General features: G+C 42.6%; 2 protein-coding genes across 7 annotated transcripts in view; one reads left to right on the top strand and one right to left on the bottom strand.

Moving 5' to 3' along the window:
• Nucleotides 1-4,864, top strand: part of PRUNE2 (prune homolog 2 with BCH domain) — a 274,857-nt gene extending 269,993 nt beyond the window's left edge. For 3 of the 5 annotated variants that reach the window (XM_057549084.1, XM_057549085.1, XM_057549083.1), the window contains one exon: nucleotides 991-4,864. In XM_057549084.1, the coding sequence (XP_057405067.1) occupies nucleotides 991-1,021 (31 nt within the window). In that variant the 3' untranslated portion in view covers nucleotides 1,022-4,864. The remainder of the gene's footprint in view (nucleotides 1-990) is intronic. The other 2 variants (XM_057549087.1, XM_057549086.1) reach the window with 1 other exon arrangement.
• Nucleotides 1-23,718, bottom strand: part of GCNT1 (glucosaminyl (N-acetyl) transferase 1) — a 228,461-nt gene that overhangs the window by 45,397 nt on the left and 159,346 nt on the right. The gene's annotated exons all lie outside the window — the stretch shown is intronic.

The raw sequence follows: 23,718 nt of genomic DNA, 5'->3' as shown, positions 1-23,718 counted from the left end.
ATTTAAACTGCACAGTTCAGTGGCTCAGCATGGTCGCTGAGTTGTACAACCAATGCCACAGTCAATTTTAGAACATTTTCCTCACCTCAGAAAGTAACCCCATCACTCTCCATTTCCCCTGACCCCAAGTCCCTGGCAATCACCAACCTACTTCCTGACTATATCTGCCTCTTCTGGGCGCTTCCTGTCAATGCAGTCACGTGGCACATGGGCTTTGGGTCTGGCTTCTTTCATTTAGCCTCACGTTTCCAAGGTCATACATACGGTAGCAAGTGTATAACTTTTCACATGTTAGAAACATACTCTTGATGAATTTAACAAAAAATTTTTAAAACTCCAGGACAAAATATCTGGGGGGAGGAATCAAAGGTGCTATGCATGAAAAAAGGTCACCAGTGGTTTTCTTTGGATGGTGGCCCAAGAGGTGACTTTTAAATTTTATTTTTCTTCATAGTTTTCTGTATTTTTCAAAAACAAAAAAACAAACATGCGTTTCTTTTATAATGGGAAAATTTTTTTTTAAATATTGGAGGGTTTTTGCCATTGTTGTTTTATTGTTTACCTCTGTCTTAGTATTTAGCGCTTGTCAGATGTTCCTTATTTCAAGCAGACCATTTTTTTGCCCCACAAGGAAAGGCCATTTACTAAAAAATAGGTGGATTTCCAAAATGCAATAATGTTCCTTATCGTAATCCACTTAAAAAAGGGAGCCTGCACACAAGTCTTTTGCCCCCTAGATCGTTTGGAAAGGTGTAAAATGCTTCCAGAAAGTTTGATAAAAGTGAACAGATTCCATACGTTAAAGAGAGCCTTGGCAACTAGGGAAGATTGTTTTTTTACCAGATTTGTCTAGTATAAGAATTGTGCATGATTTATTTTCAGTAAGTCCTTTGAGGAAAAAAAGCAAGCACAGCCCTCCTCAAATCATTACTGTTTCTATTCAGTGTCTCATGTTTCTCATTTCTTTTCTTTTTTTCTTTTTTTCCAAAGTATTAATCTGAAGCTAAAAGAAAAGCCCTAGCTGACCATGGCTGGAAGAAGAGGATGCTTTTCTGCTTCGTGGTTCTGTTGAAACATCTACCTGGAAGAGACAGGGCTGATGGTACTTTTTTCCCACTTTGCACTACCTGGTACCATTCTAAATTTCTAAGGGGAAAAACAGTAAGGGAACTTGTTTGCTCTCAACATGTTTTATGAACTTGTGTGTATTTTCCTATTTTGCCAGTTACGTGCCTCCAAGATTTTAGTTGAACCTTAGCAAGAAAGTAGGACCTTCCATTTCAATATTTCATTAACCCTTGGTGCAGTGGTATTTCATCTCTTAGACTGGTGTTGACCACTAAGATAACTTCAGTCCACTATTCACTGTGAGTAGATTTGTTTCCATAGATTAGCTGGATTTCTCCTTGGTGATCATTTCAGGTTTAAAATACACAGGGCTCAACAGTCCCTAGGAAAGTGGTCCCCACATAACTCTACCTTTAAAATCCTAAGCTTGCTTAAGACAGCCATAAAGTAGACACAGGTGTGACACCACGTCAGCTAAGTGCCCACTTGCTTCTTGTCCCCGTGAATCATCTCTTCTAACGTCTCTAAAGGAAGCCAGGCTTTCTAATTCACATCAATTTTATTTTAGTTATCAAATTGGGCATCATGTTTTCTGTGAATTGGTCTTTTTACAAAATCATTTCTCTAGCCTCCACGTTGAGAAACTTAAGGATCAATGTCCCCATTTCTGATAGCTGTCTGTGCTTCAAGCCATAAACTTAGTTCTTAGTTTAACTTAAACTTAGTTACACTTTAAGTGCCAAGTGTTCTGTGTAAGGTGGCCCACTCAGAAATTCGTTATTTGGTAACATTCAGTTATCTGAATTTCTCTCTCACATGCATTATAAAAAGTAATCTGCTTTAACACACTCTAATCACAGGTTTCAAATTAAACATGAGTCTACTATCATTTGCAAAATAGTCCTTTATAAGTCTTCATATGCCCTTTAAAACACCAATGTGGTTTAGAACCCGTGGGCCTCTAGCAGAGTGAGGGGTTTGTGAATCCAGCGCCCCTACCTGTTGCCCTATGGCCTTCGAGTCAAGAATGGTTTTCACACTTTGGGCTGAGAAAAAAAATGTTCTTAATATTTCATGACACATAAAAACTATTCAAATTTCAGTCCCCATAGATAAAGTTTTACTGAAACACGGCCACACAAATTTGTTTACAGACTCTCTGCAGCTACTTTCGTACTACAGCAGCAGAGTAGAGTAATCGCCATAGACCATGGGCCCACGGAGCCTAAAACACTGACTCTCTTTATAGAAAGCGTTTGCTGAGCCCTGTGTCAGCACATCCATCCTTCCTCCTCCCCATTTGTATTCAGATATTGGTTTCTCTAACAGCATGCACCAACGCACAAACTAATTTACTCTTAAGAAAGAGAATTTTGGCATCCACAAGTCAGTGAAACGCATGGCCTGCTGAAAAAGGCAAGGAGTCCTAGCCACGAGCCCGTGGCTCAGGTTGTGTTTACACGACCCAAAGTGAAGCCTGCTTAGAAGGCTTTTGGGTGTACAGAGAGGCATTGCTGAGGTCCTACCCTTACCCTGGAGACGATTCTCAGTCTCCAGTATCAACTATTACTAATGAGCTAGCAAAAATTAAAATGTAGTGGAGAACGGGTTTCCACCGTAGTCTGAGGGTGGTAACTGCATCCTGGAGAGCTGTTGGGGGCACTTCGAGCCCTGCGTGTCATGAGCTTTGAAATGCTTTGAAGTAGCCGTCTTTGCACAGGTGACTGAATTGCCCCGCCCTCATCTGCTTCCCGTCCGCCTCCACCCACCTTCCAGACGCGCTCTCTTACACACAGGTCAGCTCTCTTTCCTCCATAAGCCCCAGCTATCTGTGTCCTCCCCTCGGTCCCTTTCCGCTTGGTATCCTGTTAAACCATTCTCTGGGGTCCTCCTCCCTCACAGCACCTGGCGTGTCTGAGAGGAAAATCCCTGGGGCGCAGCCCCTCCCACAGCTCACCTCCGCCTTTGGCAGCCCAAGTTATGCCTCTCCCAGAACAGAGCCATCACCCAATTTTCCGGTTTGCTCACTGCTGCCCTGGCCTTAATTAGTCACAATGCTCCCTTTCGCTCAGCCGTATCCCATTTTGGAAGATAAATTACATGGTCCCCCAGCCACCGGAAGTAATGAAGAATCCGCTGTTCACCTTAGCGGTGTGAACCCGAGGACAGAGCTGTCCATAAAGGGCTCTTGTGATAGAGTCAACCAGACAGGACGACAATCTCACCATTCACATTTTCTCTGAACTTGGCCAGCCCATTCACGGAAGGCTACTCAGGTGGTATTCTGTTTGGAGCTTCATCTTCCTACATGGAAATTATGAGCATCTTGCTCAATCAGTGATTTTGTTTGGGCTGTTCTACGGGCTGCGTAACCATTCTGACAGGCATCTGCTATTTTATTATCTTAAAAAGACAAATTAATTGCATGTGCTAGAGAAATGCCACCAGGTAAATTCAAACCAAGTACATAGAAGCCTAGAAGAATCCTGAAAAAAAATAATCCCTCAGCAGATATGTAGACAGATGTAAACATTCACATCATTAACTATCTAGCTCTTGCATTCTGAGCATTCTTGCTTTGGTTCTGACTTCTGGGAACTGTTTGCACTTTTCCTGTAGATTTGTAGTTAACGGAACCAAGGGGTCATTGGGGCAAAAGCATTGTTTTCCTAAAGTGGCAACTGCTATTCACTTAGCTCCTTGATTAAGAGAAAGAACAAAAATCTGCACAGAAGATATCATCAGGGAGTAAGAAAGTTTGAGGGCAATAGCTGGGGGCGGAAGAAAACCCGGAAGTTCCTGTTGAAGCCATACAATGTTTTATGGGGTTATCTTCTAAGACAGCGGTCCCCAACCGTTTTGGTACCAGGGTCCGGTTTTATGGGAGACGATTTTTTCAGGGACAGGGTGGGGGTGGGGTGGGGTGGTTTCGGAGGTAATGCGAGCGATGGGGAGCGAGCGATGGGGAGCGAGCGATGGGAAGCAAATGAAGCTTCGCCGGCTCGCCCGCCCCTCACCTCCTGCTGTGCGGCCTGGCTCCTAACAGGCCGTGGCTGGGGAGGGGGCGGTGGGGACCCCTGTTCTAAGACATAACTCCGACATGTGTGAGGAAGTCACTACTCCAAGCCTTTGTGTTGTTAAGGTCTTGTTTTAAGTATTCAGTTATGGTACTAAGTTTGCAACCCTCATCTAATTAATCACAATGCCTCTGTAGTTTGTTCCCTTAGAAACATTTAGATGTGCACAAACTAATCTTTTATATATTTAAAGGTTTTTTTCTACCACGTATTGGATCGCTCAGAATAAAGTATCTACTAGACCTTTGTTTTGGTAAATAAATAAATAAATTCTACCTAAATAGTGCAAATTAATAATATAAAGATATGTAACAACACTATATATATATATATATATATGTATGTGTGTATATATATATATATATATATATATATCCTCTCTGTATAATTCAGAAATAAACATTGATTCCACACACAAGTGATGGCTTTCTTTTTCTGAGTCAGCAAGAATCTATTTCTAGCTTCACTTTGCAGGAGTCTTATCTGGATATCAGTCTGGCTGGGCACTTGGTCCCTGAGGACTATAAATTCTGGCTTCCTTGTCACCCAAACTTTATTCCCTTTTCATTTTTGCTTTCCATGCCTCAATGAGCTAAGCTTTCAAAATGTGTTGTTTACCCTCTGGGTGAGCAATTTCTCACTTTGGAAGCATCTCCATGTTTCATGGTTACTTGATTTTGTCAACTTCTCCTTTCTCTGTCTCTTGCCTTTTCATAGCATATGTTTATTTTTTATTTAAAATTCATTAAATGCCATTTTATTTTTAGTTGTTGTTGTTATTGTTTTGGGTTTTTTTTTACTTTTACAGCCATCAAGTGGTGTTGGGAATTACCACTAAGCTTTTTTTTTTTTTAAACCTAATAAACAAATGTGTACCTCTGCTTCTCAGAAAGTTGCTGGAGGAACCAAATGGGAAGTTGCTCTGCAAAAAGTGAGACATTGCATGTCCTCATGGTCTAGGAATGAGTCCTGGTGAATACTGTCCTCTACCCAATGAAGGGAAGGAGGACAAGAGAAGACTGAGAAGCAATTACAGGCAAATGAAGGGCATGATACTACAACGTGTACTGTTAACCTTCATTCTGCTCCCTTCACCTAGCTGGTCGTGGGAATGGAAGGCAGGCTAGGGGAAAGGATGGGTAAAATGTCGGGGATACACAGTACGGTGTATTACACAGCTGTTAGAAGCAACAAATTACACATTGATGGAGCAACACAAATCACAGGGTAGAGTGGAAGAAGGAAGAACTCAGTATTTACAGCATAGTGCCATTTATGTAAATTCTAAGCCTACACACACAAAACAATGCTACATATCAAAGTCCATGCATATTGAATGACTTAGCACACTCATTAGAGGGAATACAGGGGTAGGGTGAGGACTGGGGACCCAGAATGAAGCTGGGAGTCTAATTAAAAATCAAAATAAACAATAAACCTTTCATAGGCTGAAGTTAAAAGTAAATAAAATGAAAATACCTTAAACTTTCAGCCACAGATCATGGAAAAGCCGTGTTAAGGTGCTCTGGGTCGTCAGGGGCTATTCCCTTCTACAGCTTTCTCCTGTAGTTGTACCATTTCCCTGCATTGGCAGTATCAGTGCTGCAGCAGCTGCCAGAAGCCTGCCCTGGGCTACAGCACCCTGAACAGTCACGGAGCTTTTAATGAAACTGGTGCCTTCTGACACATCAGTCCTCACACAGCGGTAACCTTTATAGAGCAAGGAGATTGCCCTGTGAAGCTCATTTTCCTAGACTTTCACTTACATCCATTCAAAACAACTCTCTTTAGCCAAACAAAATTATTTCTTTTTGATACGCAACCATTTTAGTGATACTCAGATGACAGACACTAATAATTGCCATCCACTACCTCTCTTGCCTTACTCCCAGTGAGAGACCTGCACCCTTGACGCTTAATCATGCCCTCCTTGTGAAACTCTTCTCCCATAGGTTGGTGAAGTGGATTGTCCTTTTACCCACCCACCCCCATTTTTGTTATCTATTGCTACATAACAAATTACAGTGAATTCTCATTATTTGAGGCAGTTACATCCTATAAAGGCAATGAGAACACTGAATTAGCATGTACTGAACCATTGCTCCTAGAGAAAATACAGGGTTAGGTTCCTGTGAGCCTCTGGTCACACTTCCATCAACTGATCAATACCTAATCTTGTTTTATATGTGTTTCTGTTTAAATACGCTTTCTTTAATATATATTGTTGACCCATTAACATTGAAGTCACAGCCAAACCCTGAATATAACTCATGCCTGAACAAAGCTTACCTAATGCAGGAGTTTCCTCCATAAGGCACATCACAGCACTAGGAACATTAGACAGCACTTCAACTCTATCCTTGGGGACCATTTTAAAGAGTAAAATTACAAACAAAAATCACAAAAATACCAAAAACATGGCACTAAACAGACCATGAAAAGGACGCTTGTTTACGGTATGAGGACTGAGACCAGAAGGCTGAGCCTTGCCTTGTTCAGCCTCATCTGGGAGCATGCGCATCAGACAACTCGAACTTTCACCAGTCTGTACGTGTCCATAAATGACCACGAAAACAAGATGAGTATGGATTTGGGGTTACAAATAAATTTTAGTGAGTAGGTGAATTTGCAATTATGGAATCCTTGAATAATGAAGATCAACTGTAACCCAAGACTTAGCAGCCTAAAACAGCACACATTTATGATCTCAGTTTCTGTGGATTGGAAATCCAGATACATCTTAGCTGGATCCTCCACTTCAAGGTCTCTCACAGGCTACAATCACAGTGTTGGCTCAGAGTCCCTCACAAGACTCCATCAAGAGGGGTGACATCACCAAGATGGCGTCATAAGTCATTCCTGACTTTGTTCCCTCTCACAAGAGGTTCAACTGGGACAGAATCTGCCTCCAAGTTCATTCACATGGTTGTTGGCAGGATTCAGTTTCTCGAAGGTTGTTGAACTGAGGGCCTCATTCCTTGCTGGTCATTAGCTGGAGGCTATCCTCAGTTCTCTGCCTCATGGTCCTCTCCAACCTGGCAGCTTGTTTCATTGAAATCAACAACAAAGAATTTGCTAGCAAGATGGAGGTTACCATTTTTGTAACCATATCACAGAAGCAACATCCTGCCAATTTTGCTGCATTCTACTGATTAGAAGCAAGTCACTAGATCCAGCCCCCACTCAAGGGGAGAGGATTACACAAGGATATGAATACTAGGAGGTGCGAATCATCGGGTGCCTTCTTAGAAGCTGGCCTACAATGCCCCCTTCGCCTTCTGCAAATCCTCTTTGAGCCCCTCTTGCCTCCTCTCACCTATAAGTGATGATGTTTCTCAATGTTTCTCTTTTCTTTGCTTTTCTACCATTTCCCCAATGACTTCAGCTAGCACATCTCTTCAAATTATTCAAGACCTGGCTTCAATCCCGACTTCCAAACCCCCACCATCTCACTCAGTCTCTGTGCTCCCTCTAATCTCTGGGGTGAAAAAATTAAATTCTTCCCCTTTCATGACCTGATGAGACCATTCCTCTACTATCCCATTCTCACTGAAACTACACATACTGGGAATTAAATCCTGGTTCTGCTTACCAGCTATATTACTTTGGACTACTCAACTTCTTTGAACCTTAGTTATCCACTTTTAAAATGTGGATAAAACTCCCATCTTACAAGTTTATGTAAGAGTTAAATGGGATTTAAATGTCCAGCCTAGTACTTAATACATAGAAGGCATTCAATAAACATGAGTTCTTTTCCTCATCTTCCCATTCACTCAGCCCTTTGTCTGTTAACTTGCCAACTTCTCCAAATCCATTGCCAACCCCACCTTTACTTTCTGTCAACCATATTAGCATCTCGTTTCCTCTCCTGCCCCCTCTTTTAAATTCTAATTAAAAGACTAATCACGAGACTAATTCTCGTGAATCCTCCTCCTCTTCTCTCAGATATAGCCATTTTATGCCATCCTCTGCCTTACTCCACCTCTAGCTCCTTCCAGGCTTTCCATCTCTTACCTTTGCTCAGTTTACCTCTGGTTTTTAATTTTTATTTGGAAACAATCTCAAACTTGCAAGAACAGAAGAAGAAATTACTTTTCCTGAAATGTCTGAGAGTAAGTTGTCTGCATAACGCCTCCTCACCCCTAGATGTTTAGTGTACTTCCGACAAACAAGGACATTCTCCTCATAACCTAATATAACTATCAAAACCAGGAAATTAACACTGAAACACTACTACCATCTAATCCACAGATGCCATTCAAGTTTCACCTGTGGAAATATATCCTTTAAAGCAAAAGGATCCAGTTCAGAACCACAAGTGGCATTTAGTTGTCACGTCTCTTTAGTTTCCTTCAATCTAGAACAATTCCTCAGTCTTTCCTTGACTTTCATAACCCTGACACTTAGGAAGATCTCTCACAGTATTCAGTAGAATGTCCCTTGATTTGGGTTTCAGGTTATTCATCTTTGGCATCTATAACTCAGAACTGATTTGTGCTTTTCTCACTGCATCCTTGTGATATTCATTTGAACACTTGAAGATGCTGTCTATAGGGCTTTTGATGGGGACATGTCAAAGAACACAGAGACAGATTGAAGGGGCTCCAACTGGCTAGATTTGGGACAATGTGAGGACCAAAATAAATAATCATGCTAACAGATTATAACCTATTGAATAAGATTCCATGAGTTCATATCATTCTGATATTAATTAGTTAATTAAAAATTTGATGAACAACAGGATAGTTACATACACTCAAAGCACCCACCCCCAAATACCTATTAATTGCAAAAGGAAAAAAAGTACTTTTATGGGCAAAGAGACTCATAAAAAGGTTTCCTATTTGAAAACTCAATAGAGGAGGAATTTCCAATGATTTCCAACATAAAAGGCATTTGCACGTTTTATGTTTAAAATTATTTCCTCACCAGAAAGACAATTTCCAAAAGTTCATACTAGTTATCCATCATTTTCTTATAAACAGAATGAACAAGTTTTGTATAGTTTCATATAGGTTATATGCCATCACTAGAAGTAATTCGTGATCATTTTGTAAAAATTGGAAAATACAGGAGAATAGGAAGACTAGGAAAGGAAAATAGTCTCTCCCTGCTATCACCACCTGAACACGAGCACAAGTAACATTTTGGTAGGAACTTGATGCTTATGTGACATACTCAAGATCACACAGCTGGTGAATCACAGCACTGGGACAAAAAAGCAGACCAATGGTCCTTGCATATCTGAATTTTTCTGATGCTGGTCACTGATATCTCTCGTTCTAATTGATTTTCTCAACATATAAAATAGCTTCATTTTCTTTTCTGCTTACAGGAAGGATACGTCCTTATTGAAAAATAAACAAAATAGAAAGTATAAAAAAAGAGGGTAAAATCACCCAGTCTTACCACTTAATCACACCACTATTTATTAACACATTATAATACATTTATCTGGAAAATCTTTCCAGATGTATCTTTATAAATTTTATATACATGTAGAGAGAGAGAAAGAGGCAGAGTTTGTGTTCTGATCATCTTTCCATGTCCAAAAATCTTTTTGATAATTTCCTGGAAGTAGTATACTTCAGTTGAAAAAAATTTAAATTGTTGATAAATACTGCTAAACCACCTAAGGAATGATTATACTCATTTAGACTATCACTGCATGAGACTCTGCATTTCTCCACATGCTGTCAAAGATAAATAGAGTCAGATATTAGTGAAAATGGTTAAGGACAGATTTTAACAAGTAATACGCTATTGCAATAGAGAAGGAGGTTCAGTGTAAACTGAAGTCAACGTTGATTTAGACAGAGGTGACTGGGTGTTTTAAAGGGAAAATGAAAGAGGAGAGGGGAGCGGAGCTGGGGCTCAGTAGAGTCAGGAAAGTGAAAAATCATGATTAGGACAGCTGTGTCTGCTAGCTGGCAATTACTGAAGCTACAGTTCTATCCTCCCACAGAGACTGGGAAACAGGCCCTACCCTTCCTGATGATTACATTTTAATGGAATGGCTTTCAGGTCCTTTAGAAAGACACTCCTGAGTTGTAGGTGACAGTATATATCTCAAAGGGACAGAGGAAGGATTCACAATTGTAAGCCCTTTTTATTAAATGCTCCAAGAAAGGGCGTTCAGGGGCCAATAGTCGGGTGTTAGCTGGAATGAACAGTAAATTCTTTTGGCATCCTTGAGCTTTCTCAGGCAGGCACCTGAAGAGGGGCTAGTGTCATCCTAGGGATGTGGTCTGGAGCTGTTAGAAATTATATCAGTGTTTGTTTAGGTCTTCTAATGTGGGGGCAGAGGGGTCGAGAAAATCATTTGTGTGGAGAATTTGTAATTTTTTATAGGCCAAAGTTGAGGATTAGTCAAGAAGAGGGCTCAGAGGAGCCTGCGTAGAGTTTGGTCAAGGGGAAAATCTTCATCAATGTTCGCCAATATTGGGCTTTGATATCTTTTTAATCTTGACCATTCTGATAGCAAGAAAAAGATACCATTGTTTTTATTTGCATTTTCTTCAAACTAGTAAAACAAACTTTTTTATATATATTTCTTGTCATCTGTATTTCTTCTTTTGTGAACTGACTGTTTATGTCCTTTATCCATTTTTTAAGTGGAGATAGTTATTTTTCACTTACTGATTTGCAAGAGATAATGTTTTAGTTTGAAAATCTGAGAATTTTTCTTAATACATTTGGCATTTAATAACCTGTCCTAGGCCACATTTCCCTGTAGACACTCAAATACTATTCCTGTGTCCCTAAGTATCAAGTCAAAAAATGTTTCTGCAATAAACTTCGTCAATTGCCCTACTCTCAACCCCAATGTTTTTGTCCCTGAGGTTCTCCGAGAAAAGCAGGCCACAACGGGGCCCCTGGCTCCTGAAGGCATGTACATGGATCTTCATAGTAGATCAGACTCATAAGTTCAACCAGCTGTGTTTCTTTGATCTCTGACCAAGCCTAAAAATTCTGACTGCAAGCCTCTTCCTCTCCCTGCACCCTCCCTCCCCCCAGGCTAGAGAGGGCAATGAACAATCGATTATGCTGTGATAGAATGCAAGTGCATCTCAAAAACCTGTCAACTTCTCACTGTTCTTCTAGCTGATACTGTAATGGACAGAATGACCTAGAGTCTGGTTTACAGATATGTTAGTTCAATGCACTCACAGTCATGGAGAATAAAGAAAGGATATAGTTGAAGGACTGATTTGGCTCACCTCTGTCTCATATCAAAGAGATGAGGAGGTGTCTTCAAGCTCATGAGGAAAGGTTGGCAACACCAAGGGCCAGCCTTCTGAGAATGCAGCTCCCGCTAAGGTCATGAGGAATGTTGATCCTCCCAAGTCACTCCTGAGGAACACTGGAATGACCAATGAGTTCAGAAGAAAAGCGAGCCTCACCCCCAGTTCCCACCTTCAATAAGTAGAGATGCCTCATAAATGAAAAATATCGCACAGGAAAAGACTTTCTCCAAACCAAGAATAGGAATCAGCAATTGACCCACTGACCTGAAGTTTAGAGAACATGGTGTGAGTAAAGGAGCACTGATCAAGCTGGAAAGAAAATGATCCATAAATTCAGCACTTGATAGTATTTACTTTCTTTATAATCCATGTATGGCTTCCATCTTTCCTTATCTTTTCTTTTCTCTCCGGTGTAAGAAGATCTAAGCAGTCAAGAGTTACTGTCATAGGGGCTTCCCTGGTGGCGCAGTGGTTGAGAATCTGCCTGCCAATGCAGGGGACACGGGTTCGAGCCCTGGTCTGGGAGGATCCCACATGCCGCGGAGCAACTAGGCCCGTGAGCCACAACTACTGAGCCTGCGCGTCTGGAGCCTGTGCTCCGCAACAAGAGAGGCCGCAATAATGAGAGGCCCGCGCACCGCGATGAAGAGTGGCCCCCACTTGCCGCAACTAGAGAAAGCCCTCGCACAGAAACGAAGACCCAACACAGCCATAAATAAATAAATAAATAAATAAAAATTGTATAACTTTAAAAAAAAAAAAAAAGAGTTACTGTCATAACAGTGTTCGATGAAGAAATGCCTTTTGACCCCTAGATGACTTGGAAATTAGAACTCACATAGGATATAAGTAAGGGAAACACAAATAGAAACTCTTGCTATGTTTCTAATTTTAATTTTTCCCCCCAAATTTAAAAATATTTAAATGTAACAGATATTTGTTGTAAAAATTTCAGGCAAAGATATATTTAAACGAAGGTCCCCCTGTATCATTTATTTCGATATCACAAATGACTTCAATACTGAGTGGCTTAAAACAATAATTTATTCATTTTGCTCATTAATTTACAATTTGGGCAGGACTTTGTAGGGATGGCTCATCTCTGTTCCACACAGCATCTGCCAGAGCAGCTTGGCTCAGGACTTCCCAGTCTGACTAACCTGGATGGCAAGTTGTTTAAAATGTTAGACAAATTTAAAGCTACAACTCTCCTGAGGATATATCTATCCAGGTGGTTTTAAAGGAACATGAGAACCATATATAAAAGGAAAAGAGTAGTCTCCTCCCACTTGCTAAAATACAATATTTTAAAAGTTAAAAACATGACTTTCATAAAAATATGAAGTGAACAGGTGTCAAAGATTTATTCAACTCACTAATTAATTATGTTAATTAAGATGTTAAGACCAGTTAAATGGATAAAAACCAGTGCTATATATAGTATATCAGGAATGATCAAATGAATTTGCTGACAGATGCATAATCAGTTACTATCCGATGAGGCAATAAAATGCAATGTTTGCAGTTATCATTTCTATTAGTGGGGATCAACTCTTATCTCTATTGAATGATATTCATTTCTGGGGAAATGACCTCCATTCTTCAGTCTCAGTTCATGTATGGAATTGTCCCTCCACAAACCCACTGTCCAAGATGGGCATGTGCCCCAGGCCTAGTCAAAAAGGAGCACTGCATTCCCTCAGTGAGAGATTCAGACACAGATGCATGACCCAACTGGAGGCCAAAAGACACAGTAGGACTTTGCGGGGACTTCTGTGAGAGCCTCTGCATTTTCAGAGGCACTTGAACCTGGAGCGTTTTGGTCTGAACTCGCTGCCAGGTGTCCTGGTATTACATAAAGCCTGAAAAGGCAGAAGTGTAGAAGGATGGCAACAAACAAGAGAGGACAATGGCATCCTGATGACTTGAATTGCGCCCCTGCATCTACTCGGCTTCCCAGACTTCTCAGTTATCGTCAGTGTATTTCCTTTTTTTTGGTTATATTAAGCCAAGTAAATTGATCCCTCACAATATAATAGGGTTCTCCAGCCCTGGCTTCTTCTATGCTAGCCCACTAAACATATATTCACTTTTCTGTGCTCCAATTTCCCTTCTATCAAAGGAACAAACAATACCTATAAAGAGTTGTAAAGATTAAATACATAATAAATCTAAATATAACATAATATACTTTTACAACGCTGAGGCAAAAGAAATATCACATAACTTAACTTTCCTAAATTAAATTCTATCTAATCCTTACCTCCCATTACTAGGATGAGAACCCTCCCAATATCAGTCATCACTGGGTGTTCTTTAACTCTTTAGTGCTACAACCTGTCAAAAAAAATTTACCGAGGAAAGACTGTTTGGTACATCATGGTTGCCACTGGGATGTTTATTGTCCAAGACCACATATTCTATCCAAAGGCAGGTGACTCCACAGCCTCTTTACCATCTGGGGGATCTGGCGACTTCCATGCAGCTCCTGAGACTAAGCTGTAGATCACAGAGCCCCAGCAAATACATCAGTTCACCCATCAGAAGTCCTACTGCCTGCTGGGACACCTGCACACAAGACATTGATGCTTGTAGATTCCTCTGCCGACTTTCTCTCAAGCCCCTGGAGCGAATCTTTCAACCCAGTGACTCCATCTCTCTCCAGATTATCTCCACCCCCTGAGGAACACCCAGCAAAATTCACTTCCCACACAAGAGCCTGGATAGCGTTCTACAACAGATGCCCTGTGACTTCTGATCTGGGAAACACACAGAGCAATTAACAGCCTGTAGTAGGCAACCTCCAAGAGGACTCTCCGTGGTCCCCACCTCCTGGTATTCAAGCCCTTGTGCAATCCTCTCCCCTTGAGTGTGGGCTGGACCTAGTGACTCATTCCTGACAATCAGAATACAGCAAAAGTGATAGAATGACACTTCCAAAATTAGCTTATAAAACAACAGTAACGTCTATCTTGTTTGCTCTCTCTCTCTTTCTCCCTCACCGCTCTGAGGGAAGCCAGAGGCCAGACTGTGAGCTGCCCCACAGAGAATCCCACGTGGCGAGGAACTAATATCTAGGACCACAGCCAGAAAGGACCCAAGGCTTGCCAAAAGCCACGTGAATGAGTCAGGAAGCAGATGGATCCTCCCCAAGATACGCCTTGAGATGACTATAACTGAGGCCAAAAGCTGGAGCTCAGCCTTGTGAGGGACCCTGAGCCAGCTACGCAGCTGACTCCTGACTGGCCAAAACTGTGAGATCATAAATGGTGCTGGCTTTAAGACACTAAGATTTGGAATAATTTGTTACTCAGCATCAAATAATTAATATGCCACCGTTAAGACCAGTAGCCCAGAATTTCCTGGAAAAGAAAGTAAAGTTACCTTTTCCTCCTTTTCAAAGTCTATTCTGGCAGGGACTAGGGAACAGCAATAAATAGCTTGGTAACTGACCCCAGGACAACCATTACCTGAAGCAATATAATAGGTCTAATGAGAATCTCCATAGAGGAAAATTACCACCTTATGGCACTGACAGTCCCTCCAATGGAAAGAAGGAACAGAGCCTGAGGTTCAGGGTAGGGGCGGGGAGGCAGTGGCCATAAGTCCCCCAACTGCCCACTGGGGTCCCTAAAGAAACCCAGACCTGTTCCTGTGGCTGTGAGAAAATAACAAGTTTCAACTTGGGTGCTCGGGGTTAATGGCATTTCTAGATGACAGTCTTCAAGGGATGGAACTCCCTTCCCTGTCCTGGAACCCTGCCCTAAACAGGGAGATTCTGGTGCAGTTCCAAAAATTAAAGCCTGCCATGAAGACTGCCTCTGGGAACAGGAGGCCCCTGCACAGCTCCGGACACAGAGAGAGTAGCCTGTGGTCCAAGAGGCGGGCTTCTGGGGACTCAGTGACCATCTCTACCGTCACGGTATCAGAACATTCGTGCACAGGGTGCCCCTGACCCTAGGTGTGGGCAAGGCCTGCTGTGTAGAATCCCGGGGAGCCCCATTGCCTTTGTGCTCAATGTCAGTGACACCTGCAGAAACCCAAGCCTATACAAAACGAATCACGGAACCTAGATTAGCACCACACCGTGAGCCCCGGATGTGGACAAAACACGTTTGAAAGTGTTTTCTGGTCAAGTATGTTCTTATCGTTCCACCGTTATTCAGCAAACAGCTTTCCATGTGGGCAAGAGTCGGGAAAGGGGAGGGAAACCCAGTGCTGGAAGCAGAGCGAGACTGAGGCATCTCTCCTGGATGCTTCTCCCTTGCCACCTGCGATGGGTCTTGTACTATCCCCCTGAGTATGGAAATCCTGTCTGACTGCGGAGAGAAGCACAGATTGGGATCTGGTAATGACTTCCTAGGGGACCCAGGGCCAGTGTCTGAGGTGTGTTAAGCCACCACCTCACCTTTGGTGAGCATCTGGTACATGAGAAAGATCACTGACATGAGAGTCACATCCCCTTTCTCTAGTCCTGGCTTTTCTACCTAATGGGTGGGTGACTAAACATCTCTGAACTTCAGTTTGGAAAAATCAAATTAAGTGAGGAGATTTCCAGTTTCTGGTCCCGTATGTAAGGAGCTTGGAAGTTGTGTCTCCTGTCCACACAAGAAAAAAGATGAACAAACTGCAAACTAATAACTCTTCTTATCTCCCCCAGAGAACTGAGGTCTCAGGCCAAACACCTGCCTCCAAAATTAAAGGGACCAACAGGTGTATACAGAGAATCGTAACTTACCAGAGCAGAAGCCCAGGAGCAGAAACCTCCAAGGGAACCAGCACCAGGGTAGGGAAATCTAAACTATAACCGACAAATTGCTGGAGGCTCAGTGTGGACAAGTTTGAGAGTTAGAAGTTCTGAGGGGTGAGCAGTCCTAGGGGGACTCTCCCCTTTTCTGAGTTTTACCTCTAGGAGCATCACTAACTTTTCACAGTGAAGACAGGAGAAAAATTCCCTAGTGCTTCCAGCAGGAGGAAGGGGAAAGGAGCTGTTTTTACTTATGCCCAGAACATTTCATTTTACAAAGGACTGCCTCCAAGGGTTTTACCAGAGCCTGGGAGATGGAAAATATTCAAATCCAGTCCCCTCTAAGCCTTCCTGTTTCACCTAAGAGGGGAAAAACAATGAAACTGAGAAGCACTGCTGAAGGTCAGCCAGGAGCACAGGCTCACTGAAGACTGAGACCTAATCATAGGACTACAGAGCACTTCCTTCCTCCCGGCGCCCCCTGCAGCCCCACCGCATCACAGGGCTCCTGTATAACAGGGGAAGGTGATGGAAAGAAATGAGCGTCTCAGGAAAGAGTTAAGAAGTCTCTAGGGAAACCCAGGGACAGTAAGGGAGACAAAAACAAGGACGCCAGAGGACAGGGAGCCTCTCACACCTATAGCTACAGCAAACAGTAAACACAGCCTAACCCCTGGCCAGATCAACATAAACCCTCACTCAGTTCCTTTTACCCAGTACATCATCCCCAGTTTTCAACCCAAAACTGCAAGGCATCCTCAAAGACAAATGAAACAAGGGGTGTGCAATATTATAGACTAGATTAATAAAGGCAGAAATGAATCCTTCTATACTTTAAGGCGGTTTGCTCTCTAAGACTGCCCCACCTGATAGGAGCTAAAGGTTGCTTTTCTAGGGCCATTATCCAGAAGCCAGAGCAGGTGCACAGCCTGTGGAAGGCAGGACGAGCTGCGCTGCCCTAACCTCTCCAGCCCTCTGAGCGTAAAGGACCGCGCTGGCAGACGGCCCCAGCGGTTTGTTCATGGTACATTCAGGCTGTGGACCTGAAGGTTGGCCTTTGGCTTAGCCTGGAGCTTGAGACCTAAGCCCACCTGCCCATGGCCTGGAATCAGGATCCCAGAGTCTAGCCAGCCTGGCTCCAAGAGGGCCTCAGTGGCCCTAGAGAGATGGGCCTGGGATGGGGGTTCATGAGTTGGTACCTAGGCCAGGGTCATCTGCTTCCCCCGGGGGTCAACAGCTGGACCCTGTTCTTCCTGTGCCAAGAGCCCCTACGTTTTGGGGACACAAGGCAATAGTGGGGGCTGCCCGAGCTGGGCCCTTCCCCTCGCCGCCCTGCTGTTTGCTGACTAATAAATAGAACTACGGCTCTTTAAACAAAAACCCTGGGTGGGAGATCCATAACCCGATACGGAGAAGGAAGATGAGGAGGTTAGGTCGGGCACCGAGTTTGGCTGGGTAACAGGATGGAGTGTGTGAGAGTCTGCTCTGCGGCTAGAAAGGAAAGGTCATGTCATTGGAGTAGGCAACAGACCATTAAGAAATCGAAACCCAGTGGCAGAGAGACCCCCTGCAGGGAGGGAGAAGAAAAGGACACTGATGGGGTGGGTGCAGCGTATGAGAGGGTGGAGGCCAGAGATGAGAAGGTCAAAGTTAGAGAGGACTCTGGCAGGGGAGCTGGGGTGTCCCAGGAGGAGCCATCAGGAGCGGCATCTTCCACCGGCTCCCATGACACAGGAAGTTCAGCTCCCCTGGTTGTTCTGCGGCACCTCTGGCTGCAGCGAGCTTGATGGAACATCTGCACAAAGCTGCCTTCAACAGTGAATTCCCCAGGTGGCCGCTGGAGACAGGAGGTACCACCCGTAGCCAGGAGCACTGCAGGGGACAGGACGGCAGCCGAGTGCATATGCTCCCATGTCCCCATGTCATTGTAGCCCTTCACACTCACCCCAAGGCCGTCTTTCACCCTCTCCCCCCGGGGGTCTCCCTCCTCTGTCCATCCAGGTGGTACTGGATTGTACAGGGGCCCTGGGTGGCACAATCCGTGCTGGGAAGAAGGATACAGGAAGGAAGGGAAAAGATTAACCACCATTTCCACAGAGACAGTGAGTCCTGGTTCAGGTCAGCCCCTTTCAGGCATGTTTCCAAGCTGGGAAATAGGAGCCCACGTGACATGGGGTGAAGGCAGAAGCAAAGGGATCCTACAGGAAGCTAAAGAGCCCTTTAGGAAAAGGTTCTCCAACTGTCATCTAAACCGCCCCCCTCGCTGTCTCGGCTGCAGCTCCAACAGCCTCCACTTTAACTCAGACTCAATGGGACTTGATTCCAATCCTCCCCAGACAGCCCCGGGTGGCCTCTTCTGTCCCGACAGTCTCAGGCACGATGCTCAGCCTTCCCTGGAGGCGGTGCCTCCTGTGGACGTGGTCCACCCCCTTCTCCCACTGCCTCTTCCTCTGACAGGAGCTTGTCTCTCTCCACTCACCAGAGGCCTCTCTCGGGGGGGGCCCTGCATGCAGCATGTGGAAGCTGCTAGATTCTTTCCTCCTCCTTGATGTCCAGGAGCACCTGGAGAGAATTTCTGAATGTGGGAGAATGAGACGAGGTCAGGCTGAGATCAGGCCACCAGGTGAGGTCTGGGAACACCTCAGAGACACCTGTTGACAAGCAGGACACCAGAGTCGTCCAGCAATGAAGGTAAATGAGCATCCCACCAGTGGGCGCCGGGTGCCTCAGGCAAGGAGCCAGCTCTTCCAGGGTGTCCTCGTCTGCACAGTGAGTCTGGGTGACAACTGTCCTTGTCTTTGGTGGCTCTTTCCCACTGGGGTCCCCTCTGTCTTACTCAGGGGGACATCTCATGGCCCTTCAGTCCTAACACAAGCTAAGGGATTTCCACTCCTTCCCTGCCCAGAGCCTGTCCAACCCCAAGGTCCCAGAAGTCACTGAAGGCAGAATTGGGAAGAGATGGAAGAGATACACAAGAGCAGTTCTCCTGAGCCAGGCCATAGATGGGTGACAGCTCTGTTACAGACACAGCTAACATGGAGGGAAAAAACTAGATGTGGGGAGACAGAGAAAGTACGTACCATCAAATATGTGACTTCGTTAGTTACATGTTAGAAGCATTGAGAGGTTAATACAACAGTATAAACAATAGGAATTTGTTGAGAAGCTGAAAAGTAGGAGGGAAGATTTAGGAAACCCTTTATTGAGGAAGTAACCACAGTTGTAAATAAAAACAAACAAAAGATATTTCTACATAGAAAACTGTAATTACTCTCTTAAGAGGATTGATTATGATAAAAGGAGGTCTCACCCACGTGCCATGTTAGGAGAGCATAGGTGTGCGGGTTGACAGGGATCTGAGAGAACTGAATTGTTCTGTATAAAAATGAGAGAGGAATGGTGGGGGGGGGCAGGTAAAGAGTTCACGGCACTTAGCCCAAGAGAGAATTTGTAATAAAACAATCAATGAGAGAGGTTTTTAAATTTTGGCTGTAGGGAGGGCTCACACCTCGCTCTGTCTTTGTTACCCTGACAGTTTCTTTAATACACAGCACTTTGCTCTTTGTAGAAGTGGATTCTTTGGGGCGAATTTGAAAAGGGCCCTGTGTCTAGCTTGATGTAAGGCCAAAAATGATTACATGGGGAAGTTGCCCTTGAGCACAGGGGAGGATATAAATGTAATTTCCTGGGAATTCGCAAAAATTCCTGAGTAAACTTCAAACTTGAAGGTTGTGGGATTAGTGGAGATCACCAATGGGTAAAGCTGGACCCTGATATAATCTGGGTTATGTGTGGAATAAATAGAACATTGCACTAAAATAAAATGGATATAACGGTGAAAAGCTGAAAGCCTACCCACTAAAATCTGGAACAAGACGAGGATGCCCACTCTCACCTCTTCTATTCAACACAGTATTGGAAGTCCTAGCCACAGCAGTCAGACAAAAAAAAAGAAATAAAAGGAATCCAAATTGGAAGGGAAGAGGTAAAACTGTCGTTATATGCAGATGACATGATACTATATATAGAAAACCCTAAAGACTCCACACAAAACCTTATAGAACTGATAAACGAATTCAGCAAGGTAGAAGGATACAAGATTAACATACAGAAATCGGTTGCATTTCTTTACACTAACAATGAAATATCAGAAAGGGAATGTGAAAAAATAATATCTTTTAAAATTGCACCCCCAAAAATAAAATACCTAGGAATAAACCTGACCAAGGAGGTGAAAGACTTATACTCTGAGAACTATAAAACATTAATAAAGGAAACTGAAGATGATTCAAAGAAATGGAAAGATATCCCATGCTCTTGGATTGGAAGAGTTAATATTGTTAAAATGGCCATACTACCCAAAGCAATCTACAGATGTAATATGATCCCTATCAAATTACCCATGACATTTTTCCCAGAACTAGAACAAATAATCCTAAAATTCACATGGAATCATAAAAGACCCAGAATTGCCAAAGCAATCCTGAAGAAAAAGAACAAAGCAGGAGGCATAACCTCCCAGACTTCAGAAAATACTACAAAGGGACAGTAATCAAAATAACATGGTACTGGCACAAAAACAGACATATGAATAAATAGAACAGAACAGAGAGCCCAGAAATAAACCCACATACCTATGGTCAATTAATCTTTGACAAAAGAGGCAAGAATATACAATGGGAAAAGTCTCTTTAGCAAGCAGTGTTGGGAAATTTGGAGAGCCACATGTAAACCAATGACGTTAGAACACACCCTCGCACCATACACAAAAATAAACTTAAAATGGCTTAAAGACTTAAATATAAAACATGACACCATAAAACTCCTAGAGGAGATCATAGGCAAAACATTCTCTGACATAAATCATACCAATGTTTTCTTAGGTCAGTCTCCCAATGCAATAGAAATAAAAACAAAAATAAACAAATGGGACCTAATCAAACTTACAAGCTTTTTGCACAGCAAAGGAAACCATAAACAAAATTAAAAGACAACCTACAGAATGGGAGAAAATATTTGCAAATGATATGCCTGACAAAGGCTTAATTTCTAAAATATATAAATAGCTCATACAACTCAACAACAAAAAAAACAACCCAATCGAAAAATGGGCAGAAGACCTAAATAAACACTGCTCCAAAAAGACATACAGATGGCTAATAGGCATATGAAAAGATGCTCAACACTGCTAATTATTAGAGAAATGCAAATCAAAACTACAATGAGGTACACATCATACCAGTCAGAATGGCCAGCATTTAAAACTCTACAAGTAACAACAATAAAAAAAAGTGATGAGAGGGTATGGAGAAAAGGGAACTCTCCTACACTGCTGGTGGGAACGTAAGTTGGTGCAGCCACTGTGGAAAACAGTATGGAGGTTCCTCAGAAAACTAAAAATAGAATTACCATATGATCCAGCAATCCCACTCCTGGGCATATATCTGGACAAAACTATAATTCAAAAAGATCATTCAAAAAAAATAGTTCAGGGCTTCCCTGGTGGTGCAGTGGTTGAAAGTCCGCCTGCCGGTGCAGGGGACACGGGTTCGAGCCCTGGTCTGGGAGGATCCCACATGCCGCGGAGCAACTGGGCCTGTGAGCCACAATTACTGAGCCTGCGCTCCGCAACAAGAGAGGCCGCAATGGTGAGGGGTCCGCGCACCGCAATGAAGAGTGGCCCCCGCTCGCCGCAACTAGGGAGGGCCCTGGCACGGAAACGAAGACCCAACACAGCCAAGGATAAATTAATTAATTAATTAATTAAAAAAAGAAAACAACATACCAATGACTGAGCTGCACCCCGCAGCAATTAAATCTGAATGTCTACAGATAGGACCCAGTCCAGACACTATACTTTAAAAAAAAAAAAAAAAAAAGTTCATAGCAGCACTATTCACAATAGCTAAGACATGGAAACAACCTAAATGTCCATCAACAGATGAATGGATAAAGATGTGGTACATATATACAATGGAATACTACTCAGCCATAAAAAAGAATGAAATAATGTGATTTGCAGCAACATGGATACAACTAGAGGCACAGATGAATGGGTAAAGAAGATGTGGTACACATATACAATGGAATACTACTCAGCCATAAAAAAGAATGAAATAATGCCATTTGCAGCAACATGGATACAACTAGAGATTCTCATACTAAGTGAAGTAAGTCAGAAAGAGAAGGATAAATACTATATGATATCACTTATATGTGGAATCTAAAATATGACACAAATGAACCTATCTGTAAAACAGAAACAGACTCATGAACATAGAAAACACACTTGTGGTTGCCAGGGGGGAGGGGGGTGGGGGAAGGATGGAGTGGGAGGTTGAGGTTAGCAAATGTAAGCTATTATAATATAGAATGGATAAACAAGGTCCTACTGTATAGCACAGGGAACTTTATTCAATATCCTATGATAAACCATAATGGAAAAGAATATATAAAAAAGAATGTGTGTACATATGTGTATATATATGTATAACTGAATCACTCTGCTATATAGCAGAAATTAACACAACATTGTAAATCAGCTATGCTTCAATTAAAAAAAATAAAATGGATATAATGAAACGATGGAGTTGCTTAATAAAGGGGCAAAAAGAAGTGTGGAGGGATCTCTGAGACCCAGGTTGGGTACAGGTATCTGCTAGGGTTGAGGGGCGGGGGTGGCGACAGAATGTCCACCTTCCCCATTTGCCCTCCTCCCACGCACAGGAATTCTGGTCCCGACTTTGCATTCCCAGTGCGAAGCAGCAGGCACCTCAGATGGTGGAGAAGAGTTTCTTCTTAAGGAACACTTTCTCAATTAAATTTCATTGTGATATGGGGTTCCTTCTGTTTCTCCACTTGCTGAAGAAGAATCTAACTTCACTAATACTTTGGAAACACAGAGACAACAATTTGGAGCCAGTTCAACCAAATTTCTCAGTTCACAGATAAAACAACTAGATAATATTTAAAAGTTCTATACATTTTGAAGATTACAAGTTCTTTTCTCTTTTAAATACAGGTGATTTCTGAAAGAGGAAACAAAGATAGATGGATGGTAGATAGATGGATAGATAGACAGATATAGGTATACATATAAGGGTTATAGTTGATATAAAGAGCTTCTGATATATAGAAATTATTCATAAGTCTGAGAATTTTAGGTTAAATTCTATATCATTCTTACTTAAAGGAAAGGCAAAATATCTCTCTGGTCTCATCACAGTAATAACTTATCAATAATAATTGTTTAATTTGTTATTTGACTTTTGCTTGGCACTTTGGTGATAAACACAGTTTTCATTTATTCTGCTAATACTATTGAGTCAACTTAATATGTTTATAGTCCTGAGCTAAGTTTTCATTATAATCCTAAACTAAGTGCTGCAGTGCAGACAGAATACATGGTCTTTAGTCCCTGGAAACTTGGTGTCTAGAAGGAAAGAAAATATCTAAACACAACATCTTTAAGTGGCACCACAAGGCAATAGAGTATATAATTAAGGGCTAACTGAGGTGGAAGCAGTGTGGTCCAGTCTCAGCTTTGCCACTAACTAGATATGAATCTTGAGCAAGC

This window comes from Balaenoptera acutorostrata, chromosome 6, assembly GCF_949987535.1.
Source record: "Balaenoptera acutorostrata chromosome 6, mBalAcu1.1, whole genome shotgun sequence".
In the NCBI taxonomy this organism is placed as follows: Eukaryota; Metazoa; Chordata; class Mammalia; order Artiodactyla; family Balaenopteridae; genus Balaenoptera; species Balaenoptera acutorostrata.
The sequence above is the reverse complement of the archived record's forward strand: the minus strand, read 5'-3'. Positions and strand labels throughout refer to the sequence as shown.